This window comes from Mus caroli, unplaced genomic scaffold (genome assembly GCF_978045245.1).
Source record: "Mus caroli unplaced genomic scaffold, Mus_caroli_1 scaffold_16, whole genome shotgun sequence".
In the NCBI taxonomy this organism is placed as follows: domain Eukaryota; kingdom Metazoa; phylum Chordata; class Mammalia; order Rodentia; family Muridae; genus Mus; species Mus caroli.
Genome location: NW_028227271.1, coordinates 30,444,169 through 30,469,029, shown reverse-complemented (window position 1 = coordinate 30,469,029; position 24,861 = coordinate 30,444,169). Strand labels below are relative to the sequence as shown.

The window sequence follows — 24,861 nt, the reverse complement described above, 5'->3', positions numbered from 1 at the left end:
ATAAATACATTTTTTTGGTTTTTGGTTTTTGGTTTTTTTAAATTAAAAACAACCCCTTTCAATCATGGAAGAAACTGTAATAAAGGTTTTATTTCTTATCCAAAAATGTTTCAGCAGTGTGTGGCTCGGTGCTAGAGTTCTGGCCTAGCATATACTGAGGTCCCGGAATCTAGTCCTACCCCAAATAAAACTAAATAAAATGCCAAATAAATAAGTAAAACCAAATCCCAGCACTTGGGAGGCAGAGGCAGGCGGATTTCTGAGTTCGAGGCCAGCCTGGTCTACAAAGTGAGTTCCAGGACTGCCAGGGCTACACAGAGAAACCCTGTCTCGAAACCCCCGCCCCCCCAAAAGTAAAACCAAAAAACTAACTAACTAACTAACTAAAACTAAATAAAAAAAAAAACCAACCAAACAAAAACCCACCCAATTTTGAGAGCTGTATTTTGTCCCCTAAAGAACAGAAGGGTAGAGCAGATCCCCCCCGCCCCCCATTGCTGCTGATCTCTAATGGGTATGTCTGGGTCAGAGACATGTCTGTCTAGGTCCTTGGAACTCTATATATTCTAAACATGGATCCCTTCTCAGATAGATGCTAAGCTGTGAGGGAACAGAGGCACAGCTCCATGCTGCTGCCCTCACCAGCCTGAGGAACACTCCTAGTCTTTTGTGTCAGGCCAAATTGTAGTTTATGTATAAGTCGGTTGATGATGAACTAGAGTAAGTATTTTATCTTATTAAATATATGTTATTTTTCCTTCCATGTCCCCTGGTGATATTTGGTTGGTTGGTTGGTTGGTTTTTCAAGGTGGAGTTTCTCTGTGTAATCTTTACTGTCCTGGGACTCACATTGTAGAGCATATATAAAGTTCTCGAGATTACAGAGGTCCACTTGTCTCTCCCTCTTTACTGCTGGGATCAAAGGCATGGGCCACCATTGCCAGGCTGTGATATTTCAATGTTAGGGCTGGGCTAGAGAGATGGCTCAGCAGTTAAGAGCACTAACTGCTCTTCTAGAGGTCCTGAGTTCAAGTCCCAGCAACCACATGGTGGCTCACAACCATCTGTAATGGGATCTGATGTCCTCCTCTGGTGCTGTCTGAAGACAGCTACAGTGTACTTATATAAATAAAATAAATCTTAAGTGTTAGGGCTGAAGAGGCAGCTCAGTGGTTACAAGCACTTCCTATTCTTGCAAAGGTCCCAGTACCCACATGGTTTAAAACCATGTGTAACTCCAGTTCCGGGGCATCTGATATCTTCTTCTGGCTAAAAAGAAATCTTTTTAAAACATTTTAAATTTAATTTTTATTATTTCTAGTTATGTGTATGTGTCTGTCTGTCTGTATGCGTATATGAGTGCAGCTATTCACAACGACCAGAGGAATTGGATCCCCCTGGAGTCATAGGTGCTTAGAGCCATTTGATGTAACTGCTGGGGAATGAGCTCCTACCCCCTGGAAGAACAGTATGTGTTCTTAACTGCTGAACTCTCTTTCCTCTTACACCTCCCCCCTCCCAAGTAAAGCCTTTTAAAATTACTATCCCAAAGTAAATCAAATCCTTTTTTTTTTTTTTTTTTTTTTTACTATGTAGTTCTGACTGTCCTGGAACTCACTAGGCTAGCTTTGAACTCACAGAAATCCATTTGCCTCTCTGCATCTTGAGTACAGGGGTTAAAGGTGTGGCACCATGCCTGGCTCCAAAATGAGTTAACCTTTTTTTTTTTTTTTTTTTTTTTTCAAACCAGGGTTTCTCTGTGTAGCCTTGGCTGTCCTGGAACTTGCTCTGTAGATCAGGCTCTCGAACTCACAGCCTCTATCTTCTGAGTGCTGGGACTAAAAGTAATGTGCCACAACCTCCCGACTAAAATGAATAAATCTTTTTTTTTTTTTCTTTTTTGGTTTTTCGAGACAGGGTTTCTCTGTATAGCCCTGGCAGTCCTGGAACTCACTTTGTAGACCAGGCTGGCCTCGAACTCAGAAATCCGCCTGCCTCTGCCTCCCTAGTGCTGAGATTAAAGGCATGCGCCACCACGCCCGGCATGAATAAATCTTAAACAAGATATTTTAATACAGGTGTGAACACAAGGGTTAAGAGAGAGATGTTTGCCGGGGGCATGGTGGTGCACGCCTTTAATCCCAGCACTCAGGAAGCAGAGTCAGGCGAATTTCTGAGTTCAAGACCAGCCTGGTCTACAAAGTGAGTTCCAGGACAGCCAGGGCTATACAGAGAAACCCTGTCTCGAAAAACCAAAAAAGAAAAAAAAAAAAAAAAAAAGAGAGAGCGAGAGAGAGAAAGAGAGATGCTCAGGAAGAAAAGACACACTCATGATCATGGGTGTGGCCTCAAAGAAAGATGGAAAAGCAAGACATACCTAGTGTAGATCCATCCAGGCTCAAGAGAGTCATGGTCTCTCTTAGTGTTTGTGATAGAGATCATTTTGGTGGCTCTCAAGTTACACGTCAAACGCTAAGAGCCCCCTTCCCCCCTCCACCCCTTCCCTCCAATGAGCAATGTAATGTGGCTCGGTGCATGGGTTGGGTGGAATCACAGTCTGACAAAGTGAAACCAGGACTGCCAAGGCTTGCACGGCCACTCAGCGGGACTCCATTCCTGTCAACTCAGTTTCTGGTGAGATTCTTAGAAAGTTTCAGGTTTGCAGCTGGGAAAGGAGAGAGGTTTTAAGCAGGTAATTGTGCTGGGATTCCTGCTTTTCTGCTGGCCTGGGCTGCAGGGCTCTTAGGTCAACAGCCCTGTGCTTCTGTGCTACTTCAGAATGACTACAGTGTTTCTCTCAGTCTGAGTGTCTTTTGATACATAAGTTTTTGTTTGAATAATTGGCTAATTTCTTTCTCTTTTTTTGAGGTAAGCTCTTACTAGGCAGCATTGGCTAGCCTGGAACTCACTATTTAGACCAAAATGACCTCAAACTCAAAGATCTGCCTGCCTTTGCCTCCCAAATACTGGGTTAAAGTGTGTGTTATCATGTCTGGTTGTGATTGGAGGGTTGTTGTTGTTGTTGTTGTTTTGTTTCTGAGGTAGGGTTTCTCTGTGTAGCTTTGAGTGTTCTGGAACTTGATCTGTGGACCAGGCTGGCCTCAAAGTCAGAGATTCACCTGCCTCTGCCTCCCAAATGCTGGATTAAGGGTGTGTCTTAGTCAGGGTTTCTATTCCTGCACAAACATCATGACCAAGAAGCAAGTTGGGGAGGAAAGGGTTTATTCGGCTTACACTTCCATACTCCTGTTTATCACCAAGGAAGTCAGGACTGGAACTCAAGCAGGTCAGGAAGTAGGATCTGATGCAGAAGCCATGGAGGGATGTTCTTTACTGGCTTGCTTCCCCTGGCTTGCTCAGCATGCTTTCTTATAGAACCCAACACTACCAGCCCAGAGATGGTCCCACCCACAAGGGGCCTTTCCCCCTTGATCACTAATTGAGAAAATGCCTTACAGTTGGATCTCATGGAGGCATTTCCTCAACTGAAGCTCCTTTCTCTGTGATAACTCCAGCTGTGTCAAGTTGACACAAAACCAGCCAGTACAGGGTGTGTGCACCATTGCCACCTAGCTGTGATTGGAGTTTCTTTTTTTTTTTTTAAGATTTATTTATTTATTATATGTAAATAAACTGTACCTGTCTTCAGACACTCCAGAAGAGGGAGTCAGATCTCGTTACGGATGGTTGTGAGCCACCATGTGGTTGCTGGGATTTGAACTCTGGACCTTCGGAAGAACAGTCGGGTGCTCTTACCCACTGAGCCATCTCACCAGCCCGATTGGAGTTTCTTAATGCCACTTCTAGGCCATTTCCAGATCTGTTTGTGCATAGTATGGTTCCATAACCTGCATGTTCTGAGGTACCTGGGAACAGAAGAGGACTCTTGTGGCTCTGGTACATGCTAAGCAAGAACATGCTTTACCACAAACCCTAGGCCCATGGTAGGTTTCTTGTGGGTACTTACTTGGAAAGTACCTGCAGCATGGGTCATGGGGACTTTTATTTATCTATTTCTGCTGTGTAGCCTGTACTGGCCTGAAATTCATTTATGATCCTCTGTCCACTTCCAAACTGTTACAGGAGCAAACCACTAGTCCTATGGGGATTTAATTTAAAAAGCACAGAACCAGGAAGCCTGGGAGATTATGTGGCTGGACTTTCTGGCATAGGGTGAGGGAGGCTTACAGAAGAGGAACTGTGGAGCCTGGCTGTGGACTTTCCACCTCAGTCAGGAGCTCCCCCCCCCCAAATACTTCCACCCCCTGGAGGGAACAGAGCAGATATAAGATCTGCTCTACCCTGAGCCTTACAGGGTCCCTGCCAACTGAATGTCCTGGCCTCCATTCCACAGGGTCTCCACAAACAGGAAGCAGAGGCCTATAGATGCTAGGTCTGCCCATATACACACATAGTTGACACAATAGATTTTGGTTAAGATTCTAACTGCTTACAGAGTGGCCCACGGTCTCTGATGGATCCCTATGAGGCTTGCTCCTCTCAGGTCTGTGCCTAGCTGAGGTCATCTCAGATGAGCTGATGCAAGAGTCAGATAAGCAGGCATAAAACTTTAATATCAGTGACATTAACACGTCCTTTGGGTTCCTGGACAAGGAATGAGGGCTGCAGAGGTCAGGCAGCCTATAGGCTGGCTAGGCTGCTTCTGAGTCCTGCTCCCCACCCCCACCCCAGCCAGCCTACCCAGGTTTTGCTCCCAAGACTTGTTTAGTCACTCTAGGCTGATGTTTTGACAAAAATTTGACGCTACTAGTGATCATTTATTTCTTCAGTGTTTTTGTTTTTTAATATAAATATATAATTCCTGGAAAAGTTCATTGGTCTTCCACCTTGCCCATTTCATGCTAAATTTAACCGAGGTTCTTGTAGAGGCCTGAGGTCAACCGTGAAGCTACTCATCAGGAGTGGATCTTCATACTCCCTTCCTGATGGTTCTTCCAGGTACCAACAGGGTCTACTTCCCGTCCTGGCACAAGAGAGCTTCCTGGAGGTGGCAGGAGACCAGGCCTTTGTCCCTTACTTGTTGCGGGGGGGCGGGGAGGGCGGGCGTGGACCTCTGGAGAAGAGCCTCCGGGGCTGGATGACGTGGCTGGGCACCTGGGGATGCCGCCCATTCCTTCCTGTATTCCGGGGGACAGGAGGAGGGGCCAAACCCGCAGAGGGGCTTAGGAAATGACTGCGCTTGTGTGGCGGCAGAGTCCGCCCGCACCCCTTCTCTCCGCCCCGAAGAGGCCACACCCACGCAGGTCCGGCCAGACACGCCTCCATAGAAGTCCTGCCCCTGCCAAATCACAGACCAGGCTAGTTCACGCTATCCAGGCCCCGCCTCCTAGGTCCCGCCCACACCAGACCCCCACAGGCCACGCCCCTCCTATTTGCTCGTAGGCCCCGCCCATTCCGCGGACGCGGCTGGCTGGCAACCAGCCCAAGAGAGGCAGCGAGGCTTGGGCTGGGGTGCTCCGCTTGGGGGTCTGGGTTGTGGGCGCCGGTGCCCTCTGAGTCGCGTCACCCCGGCCGGACAATCGAGGGCTCGGAACGCAGTGTGCCAGGCGGGTGGCGGGAAGGTCATGGCGGAGCCCGCGGCGCGACACCTGTCGCTGCCCTCGGGGCTGCTGGAGTTGTGCGCGCTGCTGGGCGCCTCTCAAGACAGCCTCCGCGGCCTGGAGCAGGTAAGGGGCGAGAGGGGAAACTGAGTTGGGCTGGTGGGGATAGAGAGGTGCCAGCCAGGTTTGAGTGGGGCTGGCTTCAGAGGCTACGCACCCCTGCGGCGCCAAAGCCTCAGGGTCAGGTCCCAGCTGTGAGGGATGAGCATAGCTCATAGGGAAACTGGCGGCTGGCCTTTCCTCCCTCCGGGACTGGGCGGCTTGGACTTGGTACTTGTGGTGGTGCAGACGAGCTTCTGTGCACTGAAGCGTTCCTCCACACTCAGGATGCAGCCATCTGGGGTGAGGTGCTGGCCCAGCGGGACCTGCTGAGTTCACGGGCAACTAGACAAGGTCTTCTCCCAGTAGCGACTAAATGGTTCCCTTCACTGTACAGAGAGCTTCACTGCCTAAGTGATGAGTTCTGTACTCCGTGCCGAATTGTGAGGTTTCAGGTGTTAGAGTCAACCACCAGCTTTGAATATTCCACTTTTAGTCGGGCTTGCTGCATAGCCATTTTCTTCACTTGCTGTGCAGTCCCTCCCTTCTCTCCGTCTGTGCCTAGCAGCCAAAGATAGGTTCATCTCCCTGTCTCTGGAAAGACAGCGGCGGCGTCTGAACATCTCATACTCCTGATTTCTGCGCTGTGTTTTCTTTCGTTTTTATTCTGGAACCCAGGTTGTTTTCTCCCAATCCATTGGTGCCTCAAATTTTCTTTTGAACCCGGCATGATTGGGAACTGCCATTTTCTCAGCGATTTCCGTAGTATCCCGTTAAGTGTCTGGAGAGATCATCTGAGTGTTGCATATCGATGTGATGAGTGGTGGAGACAAAACAAGAAAAGTTAAACGTCAGTAAAAGTAGCCGAATGAATGTTAAAGCTTAGATAGTTTGGGCTGCTGAGATGGCTCCCCGGGTAAGAGCACCGACTGCTCTTTCTAAGGTCCTGAGTTCAAATCCTAGCAACCACATGGTGGCTCACAATCATCCGTAATGAGATCTGATGCTCTCTTCTGGTGCGTCTGAAGTCAGCTACAGTGAACTTACATATGATAATAAATAAATCTAAAAAAAATAAAGCCTAGATAGTTTCTTCCCTAGGTGAATGTGACCAGTAAATGACCCTTGTCCCTATGAAAATTTGTCATTCCTCTGATGTCCCTTATAAATGCCAGTGCGTCCTCCATTGTCTTTGTGCCTCTAAGTTACCAAACAGCACTGCCTTTTTTTTCTTAGAATCGGAAATGACCTGGTTTCACTGTGGTCTCTCTGGGCATCCGTCCGTGTCTTTGTGCCCTGGGTCTTGCAGTATGATTCTTGCCTGTTGGGTGTGAGGCATGGCTTTGAGAACCGGCTTAGTCAACTGGGGGATTCAGAATGGTACTTTCCTGAATTAGGCAGTCAGTAGCTCCCAGGTGAGAGGGGGAAGTTTCAGGCTGGTTTACCTCATTGTGTGCTCTGCTAGGAATTTCAAAGAGAGAGGAGAAAAAAACCAGTCCAGGTTTAGGGGGGAAAGGAGAGTTAGAGATGGACTAAAACTTTAGAATAATTTCATTTTATGTCAACATCACTGTTAGAGTTAGTCAGATTTTATTCAGTTTATTTTTTGTAGTAATTCTCTTTCGAATGTTCAAGGTTTTAAATTTTTGTTTGTTTGTTTGTTTTGTTTGTTTTTTGGAGACAAGGTTTCTCTGTATAGCCCTGGCTGTCCAGGAACTCACTCTGTAGACCAGGCTGGCCTCGAACTCAGAAATCCACCTGCTTCTGCCTCCCAAGTGCTGGGAATAAAGGCGTGTGCCAATAAAGGCGGCAATAATTTTTAATTTTACTTTTTAAAAAAGGCATTTTACTGAGTGTGGTAGCTTGCTCCTGTAGTTCCAATCCTCGAGAGCCGGAGGCAGGAGGACCGCTGTGAGTTTGAATGCAGCCGAGGTTATAGAGTGAGTTCTAGGTGGGTCAACCTGGGCTACAGAGTGAGATCCTGTCTTCAGAAACAAAGCAAAACAAACAAGCAAGCAAACAAAACTTTATGGTGGCACAAATCTATAATCCCTGTACTTGCAAAGTAGAATTGGGAGGGTAAGAAAGGAGCCCAGAGAGCGGGGCGTGGTGGCGCACGCCTTTAATCCTAGCACTTGGGAGGCAGAGGCAGGCGGATTTCTGAGTTTGAGGCCAGCCTGGTCTACAAAGTGAGTTCCAGGACAGCCAGGGCTATACAGAGAAACCTTGTCTCGAAAAACCAAAAAAAAAAGAAAGAAAGAAAGAAAGGAGCCCAGGATGGCCTTGGTGGCAAAGTGATTTCAGAAGCCAGCCTGAGCTACATGAGACCCTGTCTCAAAAAATAGTTACCATTTCTCTGTAATCTGAATATTCCTATTTGGTGACTCAAAAAAAACAGAAGGCTGGAAGTATGAGAAGAAATAATCCAGTTTAAGGTCAAGAGATGTAGAGCCCTGTTTATTTCTTAGAAGGTGCCTTATCTCTGTGGTGTTTCTTAGGCGGGGGTGGGGGTGGGGTAGGGAGGACCAGTCATTTGTTGGACATCCTGACAGGTACTTCAGAGTTGACCAGTCCCCCTGTGATTCAGTGCGGTTAGTTCTGGTTTCCCCTTGACTGAGGCTGGATCCCTGTTTTGGTTGCTGGATGCTGTGAACTCATCCAGGAGTGGGCGACGTGCTCACACTGCCTTCGGAACCATACCAGTGAACTGGCCTTCTGTTCTGTGGGCAACAATACCAACAAAACTTCCCTGGACCGTGACAGTGTTCTCCATTAGTACCGTCCAATACTGTACTCACTAGCCAAACATGGCTACTGAACCCTGGAAGAATGGCTCGTGTGTTGGGGAACACTGGATTTTACATTTAATTAATTAATTAATCTTAAAAATAAATTCTGTTAAAAGATTTATTCATGTTATGTATATGAGTACACTGTAGCTGTCTTCAGACACACCAGAAGAGGGCATCAGCTCTCATTATAGATGGTTGTGAGCCACCATGTGGCTGCTTGGAATTGAACTCTCTGGAAGAGCAGTCGATGCTGTTAACCACTGAGCTATCTCTCCAGTCATTTTATTTTATTTATTATTTATTTATTTATTTGCCAGGTGCTGTGTACACACCTTTAATCCCAGCACTTGGGAGGCAGTGGCAAGTGAATCTCTGAGTTCGAGACCAGTCAGGGCTACACAGAGAAACTTGCTCAAAAAAACGAAAAAGAAGTTTAAAAAAAAAAAACAAACCCAAAACAAACAAAAACAAACCCCAAACCAACCAACCAACCAAACATTTATTTTTTTTTTTTATTTTATGTGTAGGTATTATGTGTGTATGCATGTATGTGCATCATGTGCATGCAGGGCCTGCAGAGGACAGAAGAGAACATTGGACTGGGGCCATTAGTTGTATGAGTTATCATACAGGTCATGGGATTTGAACCTGGGTCCTCTGGAAGAGTAGCTAGGGTGCTTAACTGTTGGAGCCATCTGTCCAGCACAGTTTTAATTCCTTTAGATTTCAGTGGCCTCCTGCTGTGACTGTGTTGAATAGCACAGTTCCAGAACATTAAACACATCTGTAATCCTCCAGGGAGGAGCATTGCTGCTTTGTAAGAAGACTTAGAAATAAATCTGTGGGGGCTGAAGAGATGGCTCAGTGGTTAAGAGCACCGACTGCTCTTCCAAAGGTCCTGAGTTCAAGTCTCAGCAACCACATGGTGGCTCACAACCATCCATAATGAGATCTGATGTCCTCTTTTAGTGCATCTGAAGACAGCTACAGTGTACTTAGATATAATAATAAATAAATATTTAAAAAAAAAAGAAATAAATCTGTGACCTGTGAGTTAGGCTGCTGTGGGTTTCACTTGTGTTTTTAAATTTTTATTTATTTATTTATTTATCTATTTATTTATTTTGGTTTTTCGAGACAAGGTTTCTCTATATAGCCTTGGCTGTCCTGGAACTCACTCTGTAGATGAGGCTGTCCTGGAACTCAGAAATCTGCCTGCCTCTGCCTCCCAAGTGCTGGGATCAAAGGTGTGCGCCACCACGCCCGACTTCGGTCATTATTTTTTAAAAGCCAATTAAAAAGTGAAACCCAGGGCTCAGAAATGGCTCAGTGGTTAATAGCACTGTCTGATCTTCTAGAGGTCCTGAGTTCAATTCCCAGCAACCACATGGTGGCTCATAACCATCTGTAATGGGATCCGATGCTCACTCTCTTCTGGTGTGTCTGAAGACAATGACTTTGTGTGTGTGTGTGTGTGTGTGTGTATACTGTCTTGTTAATCCAATCAGAAAGGCAGAAGTGTTTTCCATGTGAAATGACAGTTGAGACAGTAAGTTAGATTTTTAACACATTTTTTTTTCTCGATCTATAACTCAGGTTGGCCTAGAACTCACAGGGACCCACATGCCTCTGCCCCTTGGATCCTGGGATTAAAGGAGTGAGCCACTGTTCTGGCTAGTTTAACGTCAACTTGACACAGACTAGAGCAGTGGTTCTCAACCTTCCTAATGTTGCGATTTTTTAATACAGTTCCTCATGTTGTGGTGATCCCCAGCCATAAAATTATTTCCATTGCTGCTTCATAATTGTAATTTGTTATTTGAAGTTGTAAATATCTGGTATGTGACCCCCGTGGAAGGGCCATTCAACTCCCCAAGGGCTCAACGGCCCACAGGTTGAGAACTGTTGATCTAGGGTCATTGGAGAGATGGGAACACTCAATTAAAAATTGCCTCCATAAGATCAGGTTGCAGGCAAGACTGTAGGGCATTTTTTTAAAGATAGTGACTAATGGGGAGAGCCCAGCCCATTGTGGGTGGGGCCATCCTGGGCTGATGGTCCTGGGTTCTATAGAGCAGCCTGGCTAAGCCATGAATGCAAACCAGTAAACAGCACCCTCCATGGCCTCTGCCTCAGCTCCTGCCTCCAGGTTCCTACCCTGTTTGTTTTCTATCCTGACTTCCTTTGATGAGGAACTGGGATGTAGAAGTATAATTCAAATAAACCCCTCCCTCCCTTTGGTCATGGTGTTTTATCACAATAGTACCCTTACTAAGTCACCCTACCTAAGTCCATTATTATTTTTTTTTATTTTTATTTTTTTTTAATTTTTAATATTTTTTATTACGTATTTTCCTCAATTACATTTCCAATGCTATCCCAAAAGTCCCTCATACCCCCCCCCACTTCCCTACCCACCCATTCCCATTCTTTTGGCCCTGGCATTCCCCTGTATTGGGGCATATAAAGTATGCAAGTCCAATGGGCCTCTCTTTCCAGTGATGGCCGACTAGGCCATCTTTCGATACATATGCAGCTAGAGACAAGAGCTCCGGGGTACTGGTTAGTTCATCATGTTGTTCCCCCTATAGGGTTGCATATCCCTTTAACTCCTTGGGTGCTTTCTCTAGCTTCTCCATTGGGAGCCCTGTGATCCATCCAATAGCTGACTGTGACCATCCACTTCTGTGTTTGCTAGGCCCTGCCTAAGTCCATTATTAATTTTTTTCTGATTTATTTATTTTTTATGTGTATGGGTGTTTTGCCTACATGTACGTCTGTGTGCCAGATATGTTCTGTGCTCAAGGAGGCCTGAAGAGGGCATCAGATTCCCTGGGACTGGAGTTACAGATGGTTGTTGGCTGAGCCGTGTGGGTGCGGGTCACTGAACACACCACTTCTGGAACAATAGCCAATAAGCTGAGCTGCCGAGCCATCTCTCCAGGCCCTTGAACACACCATTCTAAGTGGCCAAAGAGAGAATGACACAGGCTTTGGTGCGATGTCACAGTGTATGATCCAGACTGAATGAGGGCTCGGGATGACCAGCTGCCAGAAATGCAAACCCAGGGACAGTATCACCTGAGGGTCACTTGTGCTGCATGACGGGAACAGAGAACTGTATAGCCTCGTCTCTGACTTTCCCACCTTCACGACTGTGATGATGGCATAGTGTTGGTGAGGCAGAGAAACCCGAAGCTCTGAGAAGTTGAGGTCTTCGAGGAGACCTTGAAGCAGGGCGTGGTCCTGGAGGGGGAGGTCTGGGAGGAGGCCCTGTAGGCTCTCTGGTGGTACAGGTCTGTAATAGATTACCTTCTGGCTCCTGTCTGGTAAATGAATAATATGGGAGCTAAAGGTCTTTCTGGTGAGAAGGTAGTGTGGGCAGGGAGTTTGAGAGTGCCAAGCCATTGAAGAACAGCAAAGCCAGTCAGTTGGCAGAGGTACTGTATGCTTCAAGACCCCTGAGAGGGTAAGTTGTACGTGACATTGGGGTACAGGTTATCATTTTGCTCAGGGCACACAGTGCTGTGATACATGCACACATATGATAGTGTTCACGGAAGGGATAATGACAGTGATATTCAGACACTGGAGTGTGGCGCAGGGACAGATGGGGGCCTGCAGGGCCTCTGCCTCCCTCAAGGCACCTGGTGTGCTAATTAGACCCTGTGGCTCTCTTAGACGAGTCTAGATGCAGATGCTGGTGGCAGCCTTGTACCAGGTACAGGAGGTGTCTTCACTCTTCAGGCAGAACCACGAGAAGTTTGCTTCTGAGACACAGGCTCTCTGGTGATCATTTGCAGTCGTGGTGGCGTCATGATGGCCGGGAGCCTTGCTCAGGCCGGTGACAAGGTGGAGTTTGCCTATGGTGAGGGGAGGATGCAGTGTCCACAGGGCTGGAGTTCTACGCCCAACATCCCAACCTCTTTCATCCTCACTAAAGAAATCATTGGTGTGGAGGAGTGAGGGGTTTCAGCTTCCCCGAGTCCCTCCTCTGCTTTTCTGTGTGTGTTTCTGCTGTGTGTTATTTTTCCACCCCTAAGGAAAGCCTTTCTTCTTTTTTTTTTTTTTTTTTGAGACAGGGTTTCTCTGTATAGCCCTGGCTGTCCTGGAACTCACTCTGTAGACCAGGCTGGCCTTGAACTCAGAAATCCGCCTGCCTCTGCTCCCGAGTGCTGGGATTAAAGGCGTGCGCCTGGCAAGGAAAGCCTTTCTTGAGTAGCTGAAAGCAAAGGAAAACTGTATGTGGAAGTTAGAGAGTCTTGGAAACTAGCAGTGTATGTAGCCTTGAACTTGAAAGGGGTCCCTGATCCTACATGGATATGCAGGGAGGCAGCTGAAAATACCTGAGCTGGAGCAGGAGCCCGGGAGCTGTCTGCATTTGCTGCAGATGTAACTTCACAGGAAGGTAGCCTACCTTGGGAGCCTGGAGTCTGAGCCCGAGGACTCCAATCTGGGGAGAAGGCCCTGCAGTGAGCCAGACTGGAGTAAAGAGGAAAAGACTGGGATCAAGGGGGTCCCAGAACACAGTCTCCCACGTTACCTGGGGCAAACTTGGTTAAGCTTGTGACTGGTGATTCCTGGTATAGAGACCCTTCCCTCTGTCATTGTAGCTCTAAGGGGAGCAGGTGGAAGGTAGATCATGTCTTCAGTTAACATAAGACCCCTGACTCTCTGCTTCTGTGACTGGAGCCATGCTAGGTTGTGGGCCTGCGTCTGCTCCGCCACTGGGCACGGCCGCTTGGGGACCAGGCTGACCCCACATGGTCCATGACCCTGTAGAGCCACAGGCAATCTGGTTTTTTGGTCTCCAGCCCCACAGGTTTGTTTTCCCCTGAAAGGTGAAGCGGTCGGTAGTAGAACTTGAGTGAACCGGCATCCGTGACTGCAGAGAGTTTCCTGTCTCTTTGCTAACAGATGTTGCTCAGGGAATACTGCTCTTGTGTGAGGCGGGAGCTCTCATTCTTTCCTCTGATTGTTGTTTTTGTTTTTTGGTTTTTTTTTTTCAGTTTTTAATATGTATTTTGTGTGTGTGCCACGTGTGGGGACATTTTAGTGGCATGCCATGTTGTGGAGCTCAGAGGACTGGTGGGAACTCCTTGTCTCCTTCCACTGTATGGGTTCTGGTGCTGGAACTAAGGTCCTTGGGCTCAGTAGCAAATGCCTTTCCCTGCTGAGCCATCCTCCTATCCCACTTTTTAATGGGACTCTTAGCTCAGCTGACCTAAAGCCACTATGTTACGGAGAATGACCTTGAACTCTAGCCCTCCTCTTATCACCTCCAGGTGCTGAGATCTGTGCCACCATGCTAAGGTGATCCCCTGGTGTCTTAGTCAGGGTTTCTATTCCTGCACAAACATCATGACCAAGAGGCAAGTTGGGGAGGAAAGGGTTTATTCAGCTTACACTTCCACGTTGCTGTTGATCACCAAAGAAGTCAGGACTGGAACTCAAGCAGGTCAGGAAGCAGGAGCTGATGCAGAAGCCATGGAGGGATGTTACTTACTGGCTTGCTTCCCCTGGCTTGCTCAGCCTGCTCTCTTATAGAACCCAAGACTCCCAGCCCAGGGATGGCCCTACCGACAAGGGGCCCTCCCCGCCTTGATCACTAATTGAGAAAATGCCTTACAGCTGGTTCTCGTGGAGGCATTTCCCCAACTGAAGCTCCTTTCTCTGTGATAACTCCAGCCTGTGTCAAGTTGGCACACAAAACCAGCCAGTACACCTGGCTTTTTACTAAATATTGACTTGTGCTGGTTCCTTTTTGGCTGGTCATGATCCCATCTCTTTTGAGACAGTGCAGTCCTTCCTGTCTGCAGTCCTCCCTCTCCCCATTCCCAAGGCACCAGTGATTGCCCAGTGCCTGACATACTATACCCGCTTTCCTTTGTTTTGCAGTAGTGGGATGGGACTCCAGGCCTTAAGCAAGCCCTCTGCCACCCAGCTACACCACAGCATTCCAATTTGGGTTTACAAGAAGCTGGACTATTTGTCCGGCTTTTACTGCTTCCAGAGAACCATGTGTCCAGCAGAGATAGATCTGTTCCTGCACTCTGATTATCAAGGCCTTGCCCATTTCTCTGCTTATCTGTCCAGACTGGCACCAACTGGATATAATGTGAGTGACAACTCGGGGTGCCTGAATATAACGCCGATGCAGGTGTTTGTGCAATATGGCGAAGCTGAGAACTTCTCGGTGTCTGCGCTCCCCCCTCCCCCCCTGCTACTCTTGTTTCAGACACATACAAGCACTCCTGGGGCTTCCCCTGACTGAACCCTTGACCCATGTGCTCATTTGTTTGGTGCACTCAGCTGGGAGAGGAAAATGCAGGTGGAGTGGCTTGCTTCCAGCAGCTCGGGGCAGAGCTGGCTGGCATTTGAAGTCATTATCTGTACATCAGAACCCAGATCTAAATTGTGGTACGTCGTACCGACAACCGGACAAGTTGCTTCTGAATGTCCAGCCTCTGGGGCACATGTAGGGTCTGGGAAGAGTCATTTGCTGACCTGAGTCTTAAAGGGCAGGGTTCCTCTGCCAAAGCCTGTGTGTACGGAGGAGAAGCAGAGATGTCCACAGGAAGCCCACCTAGAAAGGGTGTCATGAATGAGGGTGGCCACAGACAGTAACTTTTTTTTTCCTTTTTGCCTTTAGCTCTGTTCACATGTATGTGGCTGTGTGTGTATATGTGTATGTGGGTGCATGCGTGTACATGCGTACATATGGAGGTCAGAGGTTGATGCTGGGTATCTTCTCTGTCACTTTCCACTTTAGTTACTGAGACACTCACTGTTGCTCACCAAGTCACCTAATCTGGCTAGCCAGTTTGTCCTAGGGACCCTCTGTCTATGCCTCTTGAGTGCTGGGGTTACAGCTCGGGCATCTTTTATGTGGGTGCTGGGAATCTGAACTCCTGCTCTCCCATTTGCACCTCAAGTACATTACCCCTCTGAGCCATCTCCCCAGCCACACACACACTGTGACCTCTTATTTTCCTTCTAGATTGCCCAGAAACGAGGAGTGAAGAATGCCTCTTCCCTTGTCCCCGAAGTTTTGTCTGTTTTTGTGCCTCCTTTCACCACAAAAGAGGATGGCCAGGTACCGGGAGCCAGCTGTGCTCTCGGCAAAGGCAGGAGGCGTTCCTTCCGGAAGAAGCGAGAGAAGCCCAGGATGGAGCCCTGGAAGAGCCACCCTGGAGACCCTAAGGGGCCCGATTCTGAGGATGTCACCATCCCAGGAGGTGTGGACCTCCTTGCTCTGCCTCAGCTCTGCTTCCCAGGTATACTGTCTGTGGTGGCAGCCTGCAGTGGCCTTGGGCTGGCTCCTCACTGAGTATTCCACTCCAGAGGTGTCCACACTGGGGACCACAGGACCTTGGCTTTGTCTGGGGCTGGTTAATGGGATCGAATTTCTCTTTTTCTGTCTCTGTCTCTCTCTGTCTCTGTCTGTCTCTCTTTCTTTTACTGTTTTTTTTTTTTGTTTGTTTGTTTTTTGGTTTTTCCAGACAGGGTTTCTCTGTGTAGCCCTGGCTGTCCTGGAACTCACTCTGTAGACCAGGCTGGCCTCGAACTCAGAAATCCACCTGCCTCTGCCTCCCAAGTGCTGGGATTAAAGCATGTGCCACCACAGCCCGGCTCTTTTACTGTTTTTTTGAAGCACAATCTTGTTCTGCAGTCCAAACTGGCTGAAACACTGACTTTTCCAGCTTTAGCTTCCCAACTCGGGTTAGAGACACACTCAGAACACCTGGTCATCAATCTTTTTGTCTGGGGAAGTTAAAACTAGAGAGGCCCAGAGGGTGCCCGCACCTCCCTCTCTGTCCCCTGCTTCCTGTTTGTTAGAACAAAGGGAACAGGTCCGTCTCTGAGCTCAGCAGTGACAGATGAGAGTGTGTTTGCGTGTGTCTCTGCTTTATGTCTCTGCTGGTCTTTAGAAACATTAAAGGACTGGTGTGGTACACTCAGCCGAAGGGCTGGGTCCGGTCCGGTCCCTCCTCGAGCCTGCTGCCCTTTCCTGGCTGCAGGAGTTATAACAGAGGAGCAGGTACCGGTTAGTCTGCTGTGTTCAGAAGCATGGTGTGTGTGTTGCTGCACCGCACGTGTCTACTGGGGCAGGGGGTGGGGGGACTGTGGAGAAGCTGCAGGTTGGGGGAGTTTGAGAACGGGAGCTGGCTAGATCAGGCCCAAGAGCGTCAAAGCTCCGGGTGGTTAGTAGGGGAAGTGTAGGTCTTTGATGCATGCAGCAGCCACCTGACTGGCTTCCCCCTTCTTTCTGATCTCCCTCCAGGGTGTGTGTGTGTGGCTTCGGAACCCAAAGAGGATTACATCCATTTCCTGGTGCTCACGGATGTCTGTGGAAATAGAACCTATGGTGTGGTCGCCCAGTACTATCGACCCCTGCATGTAAGTGGACCTGTTGCTGTCCTCCAAGTTTGGGGTGGGCCTTTTCTCTTGATGTTAACTGTGGTATGGTGATACGCCCGTCACTTTTTCAGCCATTGTGTCTTGTGTGACTCTGAGACGTTGTGTTTCCAGTGTGTGGGACCTCCGGAACATTTTCTTCTCCAGCTCTAACTCAGCCAGCTCTCACTGTCACCTCCATCCCCCCCCCCCCCCCAGCCCCAGCAACGACTCAGCTGCTCTCCCTCTCTGGATTTGTCCTCTGCACACTCCAGGTTGTAGATCTGCCTGGTGCTGGGCCTATTGGAATGTCACTAAAAGCTGTGTCGGGTGTGCCTTTGTGTTCTAGCAGCATGTCCCTGTTCGTTCCAAGGCTGGAGGTCTCTAGGGTAACTACCTGGTCCTTGCTTCCAAAAACCCAGTGTTGCATAGTGTGACCCTTTGTAGGGCCAATCTATGTGGATTGGAAGGCCAGAGCTGATGAAGACCCTTCCTTCTATGCTGTTTCTGGATGAGATGCCAACTGTTCTCAGTCTGGGGCCTGTACTGCCAGCACAGGAGGTGACAATGTGTCTTTGTTGCTCTTTGTCCAGGATGAATATTGTTTCTACAATGGCAAGAGCCACTGGGAGCCCAGCGTGATCTCAGCTAGGTGCTTTGTGCCTTTTGCAGTGTGTGTGGTGTCCCGATTCCCGTACTATAACTCCCTCAAGGACTGCCTTTCCTGGTAAGTTGGGGCCAGGGTTGTTAGTAAGAGCTAGGTCAAGTGGGCCATGGTCAGGGGGGCCCAGGAGCACTGTGGGAAGCCTGAGTTTCTGTCAGCACAACATGGAATCAAGATGGCGGGAGGAAGGCAGCACTGAGGGCTTCAGCTTTATTATTCTTTTTTTAAAAAGAACATGGTTGGTGATGGTGGCAGCGCACGCCTTTAATCACAACACTAGGGAGGCAGAGGCAGGCGGATCTCTGTGAGTTTGAGGCCAGCCTGTTCTGCAGAGCAAGATCCCGGACAGCCAGGGTCACACAGAGAAATCCTATCTTGACTCCACTGCTACCACCACCACCAAAAAAAAAAAAAAACCATAGCTAGGCATGCGGTACATGTCTTTAATCATAGCACTTGGGAGGGTGAGGCAGGAGCATTGCCTTGAGTTTGAGCCTAACCTGCCCTATGTAGTGAGTTCCAGGACAGCCAGGGCTACACAGAGAAACCCTGTCTCGAAAAAACCCAAAAAAAAAAAAAAAAAAAAAGATAAAAAGAAGTGTATTTGAAGAAAACTTTGGGCTTCATGACCTGAGAGAGTCAACTGCTTGCTGGATGGTTTGGTGACATTCACAAATCCATCAAATCTGGCATTGACAGCCTCTTCTGCTACTAATGAGTGAGAATTCTGAGGATATAGGGTATTTCTGAAAGACCAGGAAGGCATTTGCTGGGGCTCAATGGATGCTTATAAGCAGAGGCTGTGATTGAGAAATGGGTTAGGGCCGGGCTGTGGTGGCTCACACCTTTAATTCCAGCACTTGGGAGGCAGAGGCAGGTGGATCTCTGTGTGTTCGAGGCCAGCCTGGGCTACAGAGAAGTGGGATGGCGTCCTCCCTGGGCATTAGCCAGGCTTGGAGTCCTGTGAGTTGACATTTCAGAAACTGTGGTTCAAGAGTCAGGGTGTAGTTCCGCTGGTAGATTGTTTGCCCAGCCTTCGCAAAGCCGTGGCTTGCATCTTCATAAACCTGGCCTGGAGAGTGTGCCTGCCGTCCCACCACTGCAGAGACAGAGGCAGGAAAATCAAATGTAATTCTTAGCTACACAGGGAGTTTGGGACTAGCCTGGACTACATTTAAGGAAGTCATGGTCTTGGAATTGGCACTTCTGGTTTGACTAAAGACAGAAGGTGGCAGGCAGCAGCAGGTCCCAAGACAGAAGAGCAAACCTCAGCGTCACCGAATTGCTAAAAGGCATTTGGTGTGTCTTTTTAAGACACACTTGCCGGGCAGTGGTGGTGCATGCCTTTAATCCCAGCACTTGAGAGGCAGAGGCAGGTGGATTTCTGAGTTCGGGGCTACTGAGTGAATTCCAGGACAGCCAGGGCTACACAGAGAAACCCTGTCTCGAAAAACCAAAAAGAAAAAGAAAAAATTAAAAAAAAGACACACTTAATCTTTACACTTAGGTCACACAGTGAGACAAGTACCTGCTGGCTGAGCGGGAGTCTCAGCCTGAGTTCCTAGCATCCGTGTTTGAATTCCAGCCCTTTAGCCGTTCACTTTTCAAACAGAGCTGCCTCTTAGACATAGTTCATTGCTGAGTCTGCGGTAGACAGTGTCTTTGTAGAACGGAAAGCTTGGTTGGTCTTAGGGAGGGAGATGAGGAATTGACTGCTTACGGAAAGGTCTGGCAGCTCAGGGAGAGATGGAGGGGCCTTAGGAGTGGCTCCCCTCACCTCCTCACTGATGGTCTTCATTTCTGGGAAGTGGACAGCCATGCTCTCTCTCCCAGGCTCTCTTCCACAGAGCAGGTGATGCTTGTCACCCTTTGCTGTTAGAAGTTCACGGCAGGAAGGTGTGTTTTCTCATTCTTCCTGGGCCAGTTCTCTGTGCCAATTAAGCAGCTGACTAATGACGTGGTGGCAAACCCTCCTGCTGGGTGCCAGGGCAAACATGTGATATCAAAATGTCCACTGCCATGTGTTCTGGGTTCCCTCCTTTTGGGGTCACTGCTGCACTCTTGGAAGTGAAAACAGCCAGAGAGGAGCAAATGACAGAATTGCAGAGTTGTAGCACATGTGGGGTGTGGAGGCCCACACCTGCCATCCCAGCCCTCCCTGGGGAGGGGGGCGAGCATCAGGAGTTCAAGTCATCCTTAACTAACAGGCAAGTTTGAGGCCAGCAAGGGCTCTAGGTGACCCTGCCTCAACCAACCAACCAACCAACCAAAGTGACATGTCTAAACAGCCTTTGGACACACATCAGAAACAATACATTTATGCTGGGGGCAGTAGATTACAGACAGTTTTATTTAAAAAATATTATCTTGATGCTATTATGTTTTTACAATATATAAAAATAGGAAATACTGAGCCAGGCGTGGTGGTGCACGCCTTTAATCCCAGCACTTGGGAGGCAGAGGTAGGCAGATTTCTGAGTTCGAGGCCAGCCTGGTCTACAGAGTGAGTTCCAGGACAGCCAGGTGATACAGAGAAACCCTGTCTCGGGGGGAAAAAAAAAAAAAAAGAAATACTGGCTTTTTTTTTTTTTTAAAAGATTTATTTACTTTTTGTAGTGAATACACTGTCTTTATACCAGAAGAGGGCATCGGATTTCATTAAGATGGTTGTGAGCCACCATGTGGTTGCTGGGAATTGAACTAGGGACCTCTGGAAGAGCAGTCAGTGCTCTTAACTGTGGAGTTATATTTGGTATTTGTGTAAAATGGGAAGTGCTTGACTGTGGTTGTGATGGGGGGAAGCTGTCTTTCCTGGGGACTGCCTGACAAGCTGGGGCCCCATGGGTACTTTCTTAGCCCCATGAAAACAGCACGTTCTCCACTCAACCCCACTCAACCGTAACCTCTAGGCTCTTTATAATTCTGTAGGCAGAGTCACTCTCTTTCCTGGTCAGAGCTCCCTCCTTAGGGCCAAATTGTCACTGACCCAGTCCCCTGGGGTACCAACTGCACTTTCGCATACAGTAATGAAGATCAAGTTTCTGTGTAGGTTCCCCACTTGTATCCTCTGTGACTACCTCCAAGATCTTCTGCCTTTCAGTTAGGGCCTCTGATCCAAGGCTGCCACTTTCCTGTTTTGTTTGTTATTTCTCGATTGACTCAGTGTTTTGTTTTATTTTTCGTTTTTGACATGACCTCTCTGTGTAGCCTAGGTTGGGTCCTCCTGTCTCAGCCTGACTGCTGGGGTCATAGTTCTGTATGCCATCCCTGGCCACCCCGGACATTTTCAAGTTTTACTTTAGAAGTACAGATGCACTTCAGAATGTCATGTTTCTCACGGAAGCGTACCGTGCATTCTGTTATACATACACATTCAAGCCATCTTTTCCCCACAATCCCCTGAGTGATTAGCACAGCTAAACGAAGGGTGGCCGTCGGAGTGCAGTTGTACTTTGTGACATTATTGTTTGTTTGTTTTTTGAATTTCAGTTTATTGACTCATCTGAAGCTCTGTAAAGATTTTGAAGTTGACAATCACATAAAGGATTTCGCTGCACGACTGTCCTTAATACCTAGTCCACCGCCTGGGCCGCTCCACTTGGTAAATGAGACCTGGAACTGGGCTGGGCTCTTCTGTAGTGTGTTGAAGGCAGCAGAATCTAAATGTGTGAAACTGTTTCAGGTTTCAGCCATGTTTAGCCTGCTCTCCAGATGCTGGTCCCCTGGAGCCCTCACTGAATGGCTTCGCATGTTCACCTGAGGGTTTTGCTGAATGGTGTGACTGGCAGAGCTGGCCACATGTGAGGGGTCTGTTAGTATTAACGCATGAGATCCCATTTCTTGCTCTTCAGAAACTACATAGTCCAGTGTTCAGTCTCAGGAAGTCCTTTTAGTTTACCTAAGTTCGAAGCTTCCTTTTCATTTTCATGTCTTGGATGTTGGGTACCAGGCTTGCCTTACTGCATTGTTTAACAGCAGACAGGTATTTCCCCACCTGGGTTCCGGCCAAGAAATGTTACTGGCTCTTTCAGGCTCCCAGAGGGACAGCTCTGGGGACTGTCCCATCCTGCTGGGAGCTGAAGGCACAGTGCTGTTCTTGGCAGTAAGAATGTGTGGCAGTGCCTTCGAGTGTAAGGAGGCAGAGGCTAGACTAAGTCTGGGCTTTAGTGGCCAGAGGCCCACCCACAGCTCTCTTCCGTCATCCTGTCCTCAAATCTCTTTTGGTTTTTGTTTTTAAGACAGAGTTTCAGAACTGCTGCCCTGACTGTCCAGGAACTCACTCTGTAGACCAGGCTATCCCTAAACTCAGATCCAGCTGCCTCTGCCTCCAAAGTGCTGGGATTAAAGGCACATGCTACCATGCCTGGCTTAGCCCTTATTTGCCCAAACTGAACCACAAGCTGGGGATGAGGTATACAACAAAGAGCCTGTTAGGTGCATACCACATTCAGGCTGTAACAGAAGTCAAGTCAGAGATGGGGCAGCCTGCACCTACCTTTTCATGCTCCCCTTTTTTGAGTGGTAGGTGAGGCTGTGGAGCTGTGCAAATGGGTACTGCTCATCACTTCCTGTCTGCTCTGGACACACAGACTATATGATTCCACTTTTTGTTTGTTTGTTTGTTTTTTATTTTTTTATTTGTTTGTTTGAGATAGGGTCTCATTCTGTATAGCCTTGGCTGGCTGAAACTCAGACCAGGCTAGCCTTGAACTCAGAGATCTACCCAGAGGCTAGGATTAAAGGTGCGGGTCGCCAAGCCTGACCTGACATGTATTTTGTTTTATTTTATTGAGACATCACAAGGAATGTAGCCATGATGTAGGTGCAGGCTGGGGAGTCCTTCATCTGAACTGCTTGGCACCACAAACCTTTAGAATGTGTGTGTTTACAAGCCTGGACCCCAGCACTCTGGAGGCAGAGGTAGTCAAATCCCTGAGTTTGAGGCCAGCCTGGTCTATAAAGTAAGTTCCAAGGACAGCCAGGGCTACACAGAGAAACCCTGACTTGAAAAATGTAAAAAAAAAAAAAAAAAAAAAAGGAAAAGAAAAAGAGAAAAGGAAAAGAAAAGAAAAGAAAAAAGTGTGCATTTACATAAAGAACTATATTAGGGAAGGAACTCAAGTTGAAACACAAATATGCTCCTGTCTCATACCTTACCCCACAGCCTGGAAGGAATCTTACCCAGCATTTTCATTAATACATTGATAGATTGCTTTCCTGTGTACAGGTGTTTTGTCTGTACTGTTCCCTTCCATGTTTATTTTCCATTGACATGGCACTAGCCTTCTCACATGGGATTAGAAGGCACAGCCCGCTTGCTAGCTGGCTGGTTCTCCCTTCACATGTCCCCTGCTCAGAGGCTACAGACAGCAGAAAGGCTTCTAAGCCCCATTCTATTTTTCTGCATGAACTCTCAATGGCTTCCCACTGCACATCTTTAAAATGTTTTCAGTTTAATTTCATGTGTATGATGAGTATTTTGTCTGAATATATTTATGTATACCCCGTGTGTATGCCTGGTGTCCACAGAAGCCAGAACACATAGGATCTCCTGGCACTGGAGTTTGTAGGTGGTTGTTAGCTACCATGTAGGTGATGGGATTCAAACCTGGATCCTTTGAATGGGCAACAAGTGCGCTTTTGACCCCTGAGCCACCTCTCCAGAGCCCCCATCTTTAACTCAGCCCTGCATCCCTGCTTTGGCTCACTGTCTGGTGCCTGTGCCTCGCATCCCCGGCCCACTGGGCTCCAGCTTCACACATGCACATCGATCCCATGGGTACGGCCACTGGCTTTTCCTCTGCGTTCTTAAAAGAGGCTGCAATTTAGCTCTTCTACTCATGTTCTCCCGTCTCTCTTCTATTGTGTAGCTATTCTGCTGGGTGCATACACTGCCTTACAGTACTTCGCAAGCATTCTTTGACTTTCAGACAGGAACTTCCTAAATTACTCAATCTAGCCATGAACTTACTATGTAGCCCAGGCTGGCCTTGAACTATTACTCCACTGCCTCAATTTTTCAAATAGCTGGGATTATAGGCCTGAGCCACAAGGCTCAGCTAATGTATTTTATTCCTTTGCTCTGTGGTGCTGAGTATTCAGATGCAGGGATATGCTAGGCCAATGTTCAACCATGAGCCCCACCTGGCCCACCTGGCCCACTCACCTCATTTGATCCTGGAGACACCCTGGCCCTAGCAATCACAGAGTCCCTGTGTGTTATTAGGATGCACGAGGTGGCACTGTCACCTCCAAGAGGCTATCATTTTCTTTTGTTTTCTTTTCCTTTCCCTCTCTCTCTTTCTTTCTTTCTTTCTTTCTTTCTTTCTTTCTTTCTTTCTTTCTTTCTTTCTTTCTTTCTTTCTTTCTTTCTTTCTTTCTTTCTTCCGAGACAGGGTTTCTCTGTGTAGCCTTGGCTGTCCTGGAACTCACTCTGTAGACCAGGCTGGTCTCAACCTCAGAAATCCACCTGCCTCTGCCTCCCAAGTGCTGGGATTAAAGGCGTGGGCCACCACGCCCGGGTATTATTTTCTTGTTTTCCACATTTTCATAGGAAGATAAACTCGACACAGGGACAAGCATGAGTGTTGAGAAGTCTGAGGAGTGTGTGTCCCCAACTCCTTTGGCTTTGTGTCATCAGTACTGCCCCCCATCTGATCTGATGCCCATCGTGGTCCTGATGTCTGCTTTGCCTGCGCCCAGATCTTTCTACTCTCTCTGGGTAGAGAAAGGCACACAGCACCGTGGGTAGAAGTATAGCCGCACATCCATGTCTTGCTGCAGGGACCAAAACTTCTTCTCAATTTCTCCCATGACCACTTTGGGTCTCCTAGCACGCTTGGGCATTCTGTGAACATGGAGTTGAAGTTGAAGTGTTATTTCAAAATAATAAGAGTAACAGGTCTTCCATAAAGTGTTCTGAGCTACAAGTTTGAAAAGAACTGTGGGTATTCAGTGAGAATACTTAGGCTATGTGCTTTCAGTAGTTAATACACGCACATAATACCCCAGTGTTCTTCCAGCATGCTCAACTTAGCTCAAGACGCTGGGACAAATGTCTGGGTTAAGACTAAGGTTTGTTCTTTGGTGACCAGCATGCTGACTAGTTTATGGGCTAAGAAAGTTAGATGTAGGGAGATAAGGAGGTCAAGGTCATTCTTTGCTAGATTGTGAGCTCAAGGCTAGCCTGGGCTACACAAGACCCTATCTAAAAGACAAGACAGAATGTCACTTAAGGGCTGGCATGTGAGTTCATACAGAGCACTTGGCTGGCCTGTGCTAGGCTTGGGTTCAGGTCCCAGCATAGATCACTGGGACCTGCCTTTCTGCCTGACTGTCATCTAGCCAG

At 47.9% G+C, this 24,861-nt stretch overlaps 1 protein-coding gene across 4 annotated transcripts in view; it reads left to right on the top strand.

The window, feature by feature from the left end:
- The first annotated feature begins 5,428 nt into the window (after positions 1 to 5,428).
- Dennd3 (DENN domain containing 3) overlaps positions 5,429 to 24,861 on the top strand; it is a 60,138-nt gene continuing 40,705 nt past the window's right edge. For all 4 annotated transcript variants that reach the window (XR_015045505.1, XM_085831353.1, XM_021183344.2 and 1 more), the window contains exons 1-5: positions 5,429 to 5,687; positions 15,453 to 15,729; positions 16,737 to 16,852; positions 17,443 to 17,576; positions 21,003 to 21,114. Coding sequence is in view for 3 of the 4 variants with exons in the window: in XM_085831353.1 (XP_085687479.1) it covers positions 5,586 to 5,687; positions 15,453 to 15,729; positions 16,737 to 16,852; positions 17,443 to 17,576; positions 21,003 to 21,114 (741 nt within the window). In the remaining variant the exon portion in view is untranslated. The remainder of the gene's footprint in view (positions 5,688 to 15,452; positions 15,730 to 16,736; positions 16,853 to 17,442; positions 17,577 to 21,002; positions 21,115 to 24,861) is intronic.